Consider the following 13458-nt stretch of genomic DNA (forward strand, 5'->3'; position numbering starts at 1 on the left):
CTCTCTGTGACTATTAACAGAAAACAAAATCTGCACTGTAGCTCTGCTCCCGTTTGAAACCAGCAAATGTGAAAAAAAAAATAGTTATTTTAAGGGAAAAGAAGCTTTGAAAAATAATTTCCATTCGACTGTAATATTCCAGTCACATGTCAACATACATTTTATGTTTATTATGTTTGCATATCTGCTTTCATGTGGGTTCATTAGATTAATTAAAACAAAATATTTACAGTAGATACAATGTCATTATTGTCGTTGATATTACAGCTGTTCCAGGATAAGTTTTCAGTAGGATGTAATCTAAATCAGTCAAGTCAGTATTTAAAATGAAGGGTTTTTTTTAGGTTTTTTTTCTGTTTATAACAACATACACAAAAACAAACAAAAAAAAGACACAGACCTGGACATGCAGAATTTATGAGGTGTAATTTCTAAAATTGAAGGGTGAACTAAAGGATAAAATAAAAACACTAAATGTTAATGTTATTTCCAGACACCTTAAATTCACTTGTACCTGCAGGGTGGAATTTCTGTCGTTCTCTTCTGACAATGCGATGCATTATAAAAACGTAATTGCTACATAGCCAACTCCATATATTTTACTAATAATAACCTGTTACGCAACAGCTGTGTCAGATCTCTTTCCCTTTTTCTTCTTTTAAAGTGCTCCACTGAGGAAAAGCTCCACCAGACAGTAGATTTAAAAATTGAATAGTGAACTAAAAAGAGATTTATCGGTGATAGAATAAATTAGGAATGTTTGAACTTTTTCGGCAAGAGCTTGAATGTAACGGAAGTTTATTTATATGTAAAAATCCCGCACTTGCTTTAAAGGTCTTTGGCTAAGTTAGTTTCCGACTAAACACCATAAACTCCTGGTGTCACTGTGTGTTCTTTAACCATCCACTGGTTTGTCTTTATCGAGAAAGGTGCATACTTTGCATGATCTGCTATCTCCCGGCAACGTGCCACACACACATACACACACACACACACACACACACACACACACACACACACACACACACACACACACACAAAAGGGCCTTTAACAGCACATACTGCTGGTCTCCTATTTAAAGGCTGGAGAGTGAGGGTGGGGGTGGGGTCCACAAAAGTCCATTTACAGTACGGGTCAGTACATCTGAAAGCCTTTACCACTCCAGCCAAATTCTTTGTCTCCCTCATTCACAGCTACTTTTCTAGACTGCGGGTAGCACAAAGGCAATTGGCTTTATATTGTCCGGGCTGACATTAACCCCTGATATTTTCACTGCTCTCAATTAAAGTCTTCTTTTCCTTCTCTATTACCAGGCAATTCCCACAGAGCAAGGGGTCACACCAAGCATGGAGAGATACTTAGATACTCTGACAAAGACAGAAAGAAAGAAAAGAAACATAAACTTCGGCAGCAATTAGTTCCGTTATTTTGTTTTTACTTTTGTTTTGTCTTCGTTTCGAACACTAAAGTCTTTAACAGCCAGGATGACAGCGGCTCCAAAGTTCTTTTTTTTTAACCTGATCCTGGCCAAAAAGGCAGCCCATTTATGTCCAATTTACTCACAGAGCCACTGCTCCACTCCGCCACAGCTTTGTGTTGACAGAAGTCTGGAAAAATATGGAGCACCTTAAGAACAGCAGGTTAACTTAGTCGTAGCACTTTCAGGCCTTAAAGAAATGTTCTATTATGCGGACTTTGTCTAGGTGAGATATTTCAGAAGGGTTAGTCGAAGGTCATCTGAATAGTTGCACGGCTTAATGATAACAATGGTTGTTCAGGGGGTCAGTCTAGCATTTCTACGCTGAACAGCGTCAAACCTCAGGCCTATCTAATCTTCAGAGCCATGATGAAATTACTCTAATGTCATGCTTAGGTTTTGGTTGTGATAATTTCATATGATTTTGGTGTGATGCAAATTCCAGGAGAATTTCTGAACTTCCTTTACACATTTACACAATTGCATATTTAGTAGATTTAGTGATTTCCAAGAGGTCTGGGATTCAGCTGATTGTCTCTTCACTTTATCGATAAATTCCAGATTATATTTGACAATTATGTGACTGTTTTAAAACCTATTCAGTTTCTGCAGGAACATATGATATACAATGAAGCTTTGCATCCACTCCCTCACATACTCAGGGACTTGGATGTCCTGAAAAACACTTTTGACTCCACGGAGCCACATCTACTGTGGTTTGAGGGCAGCAAGTTAGTCCTCAATCAGCAGGTGAAGCTTCACATTTCTGTAGTAGTGAACTCAGTGACAGACAGCAGTGGGTAGACTCATAACCTATTCTCTCCAAATGCCAGGCAGAGGAATGTCAGTGACTGAAGAGTCTTTGACGTTGTCGACGGACAGGCCAGTGTGCAGACATTAGATCCCTGATCACCTGCACACAGCGGATCCTCCCTGCCCCCAAACCTAACGACCACTAAATGCTATATGTCCTCTCTGGCTACTGCTGCTTTTAGACTGTTGCCACAACAATGTCCACTGATCAAATCTTTATAAAGACTTAGAAGCTGTTGTTCAGTAACTATACTCAGTCTTTCTGTTGGAACATTCAAAAAGTTGTGTAACTAGTTACTTGGCTTTGAAAGTGGAGTCACATTTTAGCTCAAGGCTTGAAATAGATGATGAGCCTAATCAACTCTTTTCCACCCGTGGTTGCGGCTAAAAATTAAATTAAATTAAAAGGACAGTTGTGAAACAAGTCCAGTATCATAAAAAGGCCTCTAAAATCCAAATGACTGTTGATAACATTCCCCTCCGCCTTGTTTTTCCAGAGTAAGCCGGATTGTTTTGACAGTTTCTGTGTGCGTCCACAGGCTAGGGTCAAGAAGTGAGTGTGCAGCCTGTGCAGGCTGGTGCTGCAATGCATCATGTGAGCTCATGGCATGGGCTCAACATCTTCCACAGCTATTTCTGTCAGTGTAAAATCATGAGAACCACTTTAACCAACACAAGGCTGGTCAGAGGGTAATATCTCGGCTCCACACTGCACCAAATTTGTTCCCAACAACAGGCCTGCGGTCTTCTACGTTAAAAGTAAATTAGATTTATCTTTTTTTTAAATTTGATATTTGTCCATTGGTTGTCTCACACAGATGAGTGTTTAAGTGTTAAAGCCGTGGTAGGAGCGACAAACATCCCTTTGCAATGGCTTTTGTCTGGAAGTGGAATGGCCAAACCAACACTTTCCCAGGATTTGGGTAATTCAAAGAGTGATCCCAGTAGGCTGTCAGGTTGAACCCTGCAACTCATACCCGACTGTGATTTACAATCAGTGTGCTATAAGATGTGGTTAACTGCTATTTTATAACACTTGGATTAGAGGAGAATTACAATAAATGTTGCCAAGTTTGCGATCATTAGTTGTGGAGATTATAGATTTGTCTTTGCCAGATTTGTGAAAAATGGGCTCAACGAGACGTCATCAAAGTTGCGGTTCACAGAAAAGGAGAAAAACATGAAATATCCACGTAAAGATGATGGTGAAGATCATTTAATTATTTATAAATACTTCTTTCTTTATTTCAGTATACAAAATAACAGTATGTACATCCACACAAAAGTGGTTTACAAAATCCATGAGTTCAGCTCATATGCTCTGAAAAATAGAATATATTTTGAATTGCCTGCATGTCAGACAAAAAGGAGATAATGCACCATTTCACAAAGTCCTTAAATTTCTTCTCTCAATCCACAGGGATGCAGGCATGTCATGATCCACACAGGACACACGCTGAGAGTCCAAAACATCAACCACAAATATGTTCCTTGAATGCAAAGTTCGTAATGTTCCCTTTGTGTTCCTTTTTCCTCTCGTGTATTTCTGAAGAGGAAAAAAGTTTTAATAGTACCTAAAAACAAAAATGTGGATCCATGAGAACCTTTTGATTTCTGTGGAATGAAGCCAAACATAAGTCTTTGTCTAGTCAGGAGAGAAGACAATCCCTCTCCTCCAGCATAAAATCCAACATTATTTCTTTATTAGAGATATAATAAAATAGATTTTAGTATCCCTGTTGGGGGGCATTTATAATCATTAACAAGAAAAAGAAAATACCCGGGAGGACGGCGGTCTTCACATGAACCAAACGCCACACTCCCAACGCCCAGGTGTGTGGAGCAAGAAAGCGCGAATGCCCAACTGGCAGTTTGGAGAGTTGATACAAAAATGATACTGACGCAAGAATAGACCACTTCTCGTTCAGACACGCATGCTTAAAACAAAAGTAAGCCTTCTCTGTATTGTAGTGCTTTGGTTAATCTGTAGCCTCGGGTAGCTGGGTACAAAGCAGGGACTGCTGGTGGGGCCGGCGGGAGCGAGGACTCATTTGCAGACGTATCGCTCCACAATCCGCTCGCACTTTTTGCAGGTGACATAGCAGCACCAGTGGTACTTGCAGTGGCAGCGCTCCACCAGCTTCTCCGTGTACGGGTTGTAGCCACGGCCACAGCACATCAGGTCACAGCTGTCACTGCCCAATGAGGTTTTGTTGCACTGCCTGGAAAACACAGAAGCTATCAGGTTAGACTTTCGTTTTATTTTGTGTTGCAATAATACTTTCTCCAAACCAAGACATAGAAAAGGGAGGCAAATTTTGGACTGAACAACAGGCAATGAAAGATAACATATTTCCTATTTTCTTTCCTGCCCAAGACAATTACATTTACAGCTTCATTCTAAATCATTTTGCACAATCTTGCAGCCTGTCAGGAGTCTACAATAGTCTTCTGAAAGGGCTTGACCGATCGGCGTGCTTTAACCTTTTGTGCTCTCCTTCTCCCAAACATTGTTTTCTTCCATCTTCTTTTTGTTTCGTTGTCTTTGAGCGGCGGGTGCTTTGGAGCCTCTCATTTCAGAAGCCTGGGGCATCTTGAATGAGCAGAGAATAGCCCTGCCATAAATCACACTGAATACACAGTGCTAGCCTCCCTCTCTTTAGCACGCCCTCTCCACATAATTGCTTTATTTTATGATGTCAGAGTGTTAATGACCAGCAGGGTGAGAGAGCCGCTGAGCTGATGGCTGCGGCAGGAGTGAAGAACAAGGTGGAGGAGGGACAAGAGTCATCGAGAATGTAAGACAGGTTTATTACATCAGTGTGAGCCAGCAAATAGACAGAAACCCTCACACAGATATGTTTCATCAGGAGTAAGATCTCGTTATATCACATCTGTCATGCAAGAGGACAGCACTGCAAATTGTATAGTTCACTTCTGCTGTTTTAAGGAGAGACAATAATCTAATTAAAAACTAAAGCACAGGTACTTTCCAGGGACATGACATGCTCTTTCACCAGCGATCACACTTAATTCATTAGGGACTGCTCTAAAATTCACTTTCCCTGTCCCAGATTCTCTTATTGCATTGGTACAGCTCCTAGATGTGGTGTGAGGGTCAGAGCTGGCAATCCAGTCAGGAGCCGGATCAATTCAAGTGTAAAAACTGTTCAATTCAAGTCAACCAGAAGGAAAAGTCACTGGTGAGATGACGGACAGTATTTATACCATGTGATCAAGCATTATGACGTAGGGGAGGCAGAGAATCCCTCCAATACAATCAGTCTATTACAGGAATAATCAATACCCACATGTTTACACTCATAGTTTACTCATGCACAAACACTGGCATGACACATTCATGGAAAGACGATAGCTATGCGGGTGCCACATGATTTGGCAGAAGCACTAATGTAGTGGACTGTGTGGCTGCTGCGTTATCAGGCTGCGGAGATGCATTGGGCACAGTGAGTGTCTCTGACATGAAGCATGTCTTCTGCCACATGATATGACATATGATGTGTGCCATTTATAACTAACAACATTATATGGCATTCAGTACCCATTTTATCTTCGACACTATACACAGCAAAGATTGTTTTCTGGTACTGTTGAAGCACGCTGTGGTGCATGTGGATGAACAACACTACATTTTTCTTGTAAACTAAGGTGTGTCTGGTTGACCATGCATTTATGAGCTCATGTTTTTTACTGAGAAACGTCAGAAACCCTCCTTGTCATTCTCCAAATTAGCCTCCTGTGCCCTGTGATTCAAAACTAAATAATAAAGCCTGAAATTCAACCTGTCCTTCTCTTCAACACAGTTATCCACATTTGGGAAATACAATCAGTTTAAAGGATAGTACTGTATATTTGTATTATAATTTCTCTGAACCCTCAGTTCCTTGCTACCCCCTTCCTTCTCACAGAGCAGGAACATATCCACTAAAACACAGTTCGCACACGTGGTATGGTGTAAGTAAACCTTTATCTTTGGGGGACCATTAACTATTTCCCTGTTTGTGTGGCCCTCTTAAATCAATATCAGCTTGAGTGCCCTCAGTCCTAAGAATATCCGTATTAGTAATTGTTTCAGATAGCAGGACAAGAGCTCCAGTCACAGTGGCCTTTTCAGTAGCACATGCTCAGACAAGCCACAGACGAAGCACTCTCAGGGCCAGCGCTTGTTATCAGGCAGCCTGTAAAGTAAACGGTGCCACCAGGCAGGACAGCACTACACTTGAGTCAACATCCTGGATGAGCAGACATTCAGGATTGGTCAGAACCTCTTTGTCAGCTGCATGTGGTCTGGCACTGGTGTGAGTCATGCTAACAAATCTAACTCTAAGCATCAGAGAACAATCATCACTACCAAATATCCCCCTCTATGTCATGCACATTAACAATCAAAAGGGGTCAAAACCTGTCTTACTCACCGATCCTGTGTGCCAACAGAGCCCAGTTTATCATTCTTGGAGCAGAAGTCCGAGGAGCTCTGCAGGTAGACCAGCTCGTTGTCCCTCACTGGCCTGATGTCAATGTCCTTGGGGACGAGCTGCTTGCGTGTCCCCGTGGGCCGGTGAACAACTTTAGTGGCAGACAGGTACTTGATCTTCAGGTCCATGGCGATCTCCCTCAGGTCTTGCAGGCCTCTCCAGCACGTCCTTATAGAGCAGGATCCAGACACACCATGGCATTTACACTTCATCACCAGTGCCTCTCTCAGTGCCTGGACATGAGGAGAGAGGACATGGAGGTTAGATATGGGATCGGTAAATATAGGACAAGATCTTTGCATTTCTTATCTTGTTTTAAGACAAAGAGATGTGTCCATACTGCGTACCTGTCTCCCAACTTCGCTGTTGTGTAGGTGCATCAGTTTGTTGGCATGGGAACCTGAGCGCTTCATCTTCAGGGGAGCATCAGAAAACTTGGAGCCCATGATCAATCCGTAGTGCAGGTTGTCACCGCAGCCACCCCAGCGGTAGCCAGGTTCTGGGATCTCCGCAGGGATCGGACCACATGAGCACAACCGTAGATCCCCAGAGGTGCATGCCCGAGCTATAGTGTGACTGATGGTTGCAGCGGACAGGGCGTAGACAAATGCAGCCTCCCTTGTTCCTGATAGAAACAGGTAGGGAAATCCAAATGATATACTGTAGTTTCAAAGGAAACACGCCAGATTCTTTAGTCCCTAACCCGGCAAACAAGCAGTGTAGACATCACAGCCGTTCAAAGATAACATCCTCCTGAGTTCAAGGATAAAAATGGAGCATAAATACATCCAGTGGTGAACAGCAGTTAATAAGACTGTAACTAAAGATTATTTAGTAGATCCTCCTCTTGGCTCATTGTTTGGTTTATTGCATGTATTAAATGAAGACAGAATATAGTCCTATCATAATCATAATATATTCCTGTTACTACGAGATAAAGCCCAATGTGATGACATCAGAAATCTTGTTTTGTGTGACTGAAATAACAACCAAAAGCTGGAGCTGAAATTTGTTTTTTAACTAATCTGTGAAGTGACTACTCGTATCAAGTCTAGTGGACAAGTTAGTAATAAAATATCTGTGGATTTAGAAATGTAAATAATAATATTTGCACTTTATGGCAGTACAGTGTGTAAACAGTGTTTTTTACTCTTCTGCTCTACTAGCATTTACTGCCAGCATGGTGCAAATAGTAGTCAGCTTTAACTGATGTTGGTTACTATGGATTCCAGTGATTAAAAAATTATTATAATGAATCAAAACATCCACATTAAGTTTACAAACCACTGATGCTGCATAATCAACTTATCTACCGCTATGTCTCTCTAATTTCCCTCTCTGCCTTTATTCTGTCTCACTAAAAAATTAAAGTGGGTGCACAAAACGTATCTATCATACATCAGGGTTCATGCTCTAATGCAGAGTGAGCGCTGACGTAATTGGTGGTGATGTGCGTACACGGTGAGCACATATGTTAAAGGCTGGGGAGCAATTTGAAGTCAGGGATGAAATCATGTATGACCATGGGCTGGTTATATCAAAGCCATCCCTGGACAAAGATGAGACATTTCCTGTTCGCTGCAGACTGTTCATTCAGCAAAATGCAGCCAGTGTCCTTTTTCGGGGAGAGTTGTCCCCGCCCCCCATCACCACCACCACCACCATCCATCACCCCCTTCCATCCCCACCCACAACCTAACAACTGTCTCTGGCTGATTCAAGGTTCTTCTGGCGATAGGAACAAAAGTCAGACTGCAACACAAACAGGCGTGCAGTCTGAAAATGCAGCGGGTTACAGAATTAACACACCAATCACAATTTCATATCAAATCTGCACATCTTGTTGAGAGGGGGAGGGGAGAGATTATTCTCACTAACAGCTTCAGTACAAGTTCCTAGTGAGGGCTCAGGAATTAATGATCAGATAATTTGGCTGGCAGCAATAAAATGGACAGATGAGGCAACATGTCATCATAAAACCAGAAATTGTTTATACATATTTCTGTATCCGAGTTCTGTAGATAGCAGCCATGTTAACACATGAAAAAAGATCTATTGTGGCATCCAAGCACAAACACGATTAAAGAACTGAGGATTTCAGCAGTTACTGCAAACTGAACAGCAACAAATGTAGCATTTAATAACTTTTTGGATGTTCATTGATTGTCAAGCTAAACCATAAACATCTGACTTGGAGCCGTTTTTCTTATGTTGTGTGTGTCCGCACTGTCATTCCAAATGGTTTATGTCCATACCTCGGTCGAGGTCTGGCCGATACTTTGGGGAATCCATGGGGATGTCAATGGAGGAGCAGTTCCAGCGCATATCACCGAAGGTCTTCTGACATGTTTTCTTGACTTCGCGGGCAGCTTGGATAATGGTTTGCATGAGTTCCAGGTTACTACGGCACAGCTGAGCTTGGGAGGACACCATGCCAGGCAGCAGCTTACAGTGCTGGGTCTGGTTGACGTGTAAAGATGCAGGAGCGTGTGATATTGCTCTGTAAGGGAAAAAGACAAAGAAACAAAAGCTATTGGTCAGTATGTATTATCAGTATATTTGTATTAACTGTGGGTGGTGATGATGGCATTATGGTGCTGACTGCTTAAAAAGATATGATCACATTTATAAGAATTTATAGTGAGAGATTTGGGTTTCTTGTGTACACACATTTCTAGGCTGTGAGACACATCAGCTTTTAGCAAACAATTGTAAAAATCAAAACAGATCATGCTTTAGGCAGGGAAGTATTTTGGCATGAGCTGCAGCAAAGAACCATCTTATCACAGTGAGAATCCCAAAGGAAAGTCAGCTGCGGATTCATAAAATACAAGTGACAGATTCCTGGCACGGGGCTTTTCTTTTGTTAAAGCACAGAAAAGGCCTCAAGATATGCCAAAACAATATAAAAACTCCACTACATTCAAATCCACAGTCAGATGAGAAATTGCGTAGGTCCCTCACTATTTGAATTTTCCACCACAGGAAGCAATGTCCTTCATGGCATCAGTTTGACATGAATCAACTGTTTACAGACGACTAAAGGGTGCACTCATTTAATTTAACCCATTTTAACTTATTGGGGATTAACTTAATAGAGAAACCACAGGCAGAGCAGGTTAGTGGCGATCTCTGCTTTCTGTGTCTTGCACTCTGCTGAGAGTTCGTGAGAACTAGGCAGCGCCGCCTGCACCTTGGCCTGTTTTGCATTAGGGGCCGAGGGGCCGTCATTCTGTGCCCAATGATAAGCTGTGACTCCACTGGGCTCGTAGTAACCCGCCACTTACAGGTGTTTACAGCCGCATCTGTTTTGCATTGCACCGCTGTGCATTATCAACACTGTAAGACTTCTCACTTAGATTTAGCACATGCCATCCCAGCTAACCCGCTGGGAGCATTGCCTCTCCTTCTGACAAGAAGCCACTGCTAGTTTTGTTAAAGCCAATGCAGAAAGGTATGTTTTTACAGTGATCAGACATAAAGCACAGAGATAAACAAAAACAAAAAAAAGTCAGACCAAGAAATAAATCACACAGCATGCAAATAGTGAAGAGAGGCTCCAATGGTTTGTAAGAAAACCAAACATTCAACAGAAACATCTAAAAACAGCAACCTGGGAATTTCACCTAAAATTATTGTGAAAATTATTGTTTGCTTTAACAGGCATGAAAACAATATGGTGCTCAGTGTGAGCAATCAACATTTGTTAACATTTACAGCATCGCAGCTTCCTTCTACAGCGCTCTATTTTTGTCATTTGATGCCTAACTGGCCTACACACAGAAACCAGTGACATCACTGGAGCTGTCTGCACCACCACGACGCCTCGTCATCCTGGTTTTAATTTCTGTTCTTCTTATTGTACAGCAGGAGGTACATTGAACCTGAATCTGCAAACTGAAATACGTATGCTGTCTTCTTTTCTGAAGCTGCATCCACATCCATAAAAGAAAGAGGCTAATCTACTGTCCCCTTCATCCGATATACATGAACATAACACACAGTCTCTGCCTTGATCAGGAGCAACTTGAGGAATGTTGGGGCCCATTTCAAAGCTGCCATGGGCCCTGCACTCCATAAAACACATAGAAAAGAGCCACACAATATTGAGTATCCTACTGACGTCATCTGTTTCAACATTGTTCGAATGCAAAGCAGTATAAAGATGGCAAATGGCCTAAAGAAGGAAATGGTGGCACTCTGGAGAATACTTACAGCCATTTGATGCCAGAGCAGACTTGAGACAGCAGCAGAGCCGTGAGCACAACAAGAGGCAGGACATGAGAGCTGCTCCTCATGGTTGGACAGTGGCTCCAGTTCACACAGGACACAAATACAAAGGGCTGGCGGGCTTCTTGGCTCAGACTCAAAGGCCAAGTCTCATGGCAGACCCTCCTCTTCTAAATCCTGTAATGAATCAAAGAAATAATATCTCAGTGGTGCCAAGCAAACCAGTTGTAACATTTTCAGATTTGTTGTATGTTTTCATGATGGGATGATGAAAACAGTGTACGACCCAATGTGAAAGTCATAACATGCGCTCTGAAATCACAAGATGTATAGATCTCAAAAAGACCCATCAAACATGACGATCAATCGAAGGTAATTGGCGATGAAAGAAAAAGCTGAATTTTACTTCTCTGTCAACAATTTCACAAAAAAGTAAAATATGGAAATAAGCAAAGCTTGTGCTTTTTAAGATAAAGTCAGACAATTCACGAACACGGTTGTGAGCGTTCGAGTATGCAGTAAAGAAAATCAACAGTTACATAGCTCTTCGGCCTCCTATGAGTAAACACACTAGAAAAGAAAAGAGGTGCAATGAAACCTTGAAGAGTAAAGAATCTCTTGCATGTTCATAAAGACATTCATTCTTTATCTGCAGACATGCCCAGTTTCAGAGGGAACAACCAACTTAGTGAGTGTAAAATTATTTCAAGCTTCATGTTTTTGGGAATCACCTCTAATAGACAGCACATGAATACATTCTCAGATAACATAGATGATTATTTTTCCGTTAAACTATATTTTTGATCCCACTGCTCGGCGAGGTTTAAGCGGATGGATTATTTAGGTTACAGGCTATACAATCCCATGAACCTCTGCTAAACTTTGAAGCAGAGGCAGTCAGACAAGGAGGGACTTTTTCCCTTGATTAAACGCTATCAAGCAGTTTATTTTCACAGATAGGTTAAGTCTATGTAATTCCGTTTGGTGTCAGTCATTGTCATCGCGGAAAAATGTCAAGAATTTAGGCTGACATTAGCGGAACAAGGCAGTAAATTGCGGTCAGCGGACAGGGCAGCGCATCAGAAGCTTTATCTGATAGCAGCCGATACGAAAGCTCCTCCAGGGAGCTTAAAGTGAGCGCGTTTACACAGCAGGTAGCTGTTAATACGCCTGTTTGAAGCTACAGGTCACTCCTCCTTCCTGATTGGCCGAGGCGCGTCCAAAACTGTGTGAAATCACTAATATTATTTATTCAAATAAAGCGAACGAGAACTCACCGGACAACTATATTTCAAGCACCACAAAGTCTGACCTGCAGGCTAAAATAATAAAACAAATAGCTTATAATTTATAATAAATTAAAACAAACAAAAACAAACAAAAAAAAAAGGTAGTTCACCAGTACTTTGCAGGTTTTATTGCTGCTTGGCGCGATGCAGTAGCCTCTAATCGATTTACTGTTTACGGTATTTGGTCGAAGTGGCCCAGATAAGGACATTATCCGCCGTGTGCCCCTCATCAAAACTCAGATAAGCGGGGCGAGACTCACCATTGAAGCAAGCCATAGAAGATACAGCTATTATGTCCTAACGATCTAATCTACCTAACGGGTCTAATTGGAGAACATTACCAAAGCTGATCGGACAAGGATATCGTATAATCATAAGTAAATTGGGCCTATAAACACGTTTTTTTTTTTTGTTTTTTTTGCGAGTCTGTTTGTGAAGACAAGTCATCGAGGACAAAAGTCTCCAGAAGCAGGCTGTAGGTGTGATCTCTCATTTTAAACATTAAGTTCATACATCAATACACCCATAAAGTCTCAAAAGTGTTTTAAAGTATAGCCTACCGATTAAAAATATTCCTACACTTTTTGTTTTCAGAACAAATCACACGAACAATCAACCAGCTCCCGTTTCTTTGAATCATCCTGAACTTTTACGCCGTTCAGTCTCAAGACAAGCAGCCTACGGAATTTCCTCCAACCACCAACTCGCCTCACCTTTGCCGTGGCGCTCCTCCGTTCAAAAAAACAACATAGGAAGAAGAAAAGTCAAATCTCAGTGCGTCGGGATATCCTTTCAGAGACCTGTCTGTGTCGATATCAGCCAGATGCATCGGTAAAATCCAGCACGGGGTGGTAGAATAGCTCCGGACAGGTACGCATGGTGTGTGTGTTTGTGTGCGTGAGTGTGTATGTGGTGGACAGAAAGAGGTTGGAGTGGAGGAGAGTGAGTGAGCCTGAGTGGGGGCAGACTCAGCTCTAAAGTACTTCTGCTCCGCTTTGATCTCGCTGCTGATGTCAGACCAGCATTAGCATAAGAAAGCAGGCTGTACTGGGACCTACTCGGAAACACTGCAATGTTGCTGGATTGATATCCTACTGAAAAGACTTTGGAATAGCCCCTTAATATTCCCACCGGGATCTAGAGTGTGATGAA

At 41.9% G+C, this 13458-nt stretch overlaps 1 protein-coding gene across 1 annotated transcript; it reads right to left on the reverse strand.

The window, feature by feature from the left end:
- Window positions 1-3503: 3503 nt before the first annotated feature.
- Window positions 3504-13247, reverse strand: wnt11 (wingless-type MMTV integration site family, member 11). The gene is made up of 6 exons (XM_069147067.1): window positions 13020-13247; window positions 11003-11194; window positions 9043-9287; window positions 7135-7412; window positions 6728-7020; window positions 3504-4513 (listed from the first exon to the last, which is right to left on the reverse strand). The coding sequence occupies exons 2-6, from the start codon at window positions 11083-11085 to the stop codon at window positions 4339-4341; spliced, it is 1074 nt and encodes a 357-aa protein (XP_069003168.1). The 5' UTR covers window positions 11086-11194; window positions 13020-13247; the 3' UTR covers window positions 3504-4338.
- Window positions 13248-13458: the final 211 nt, after the last annotated feature.

Source organism: Embiotoca jacksoni, unplaced genomic scaffold (genome assembly GCF_022577435.1).
Source record: "Embiotoca jacksoni isolate LCO1_2020_lvr unplaced genomic scaffold, fEmbJac1.0.p SCAF_13, whole genome shotgun sequence".
NCBI lineage: Eukaryota > Metazoa > Chordata > Actinopteri > Embiotocidae > Embiotoca > Embiotoca jacksoni.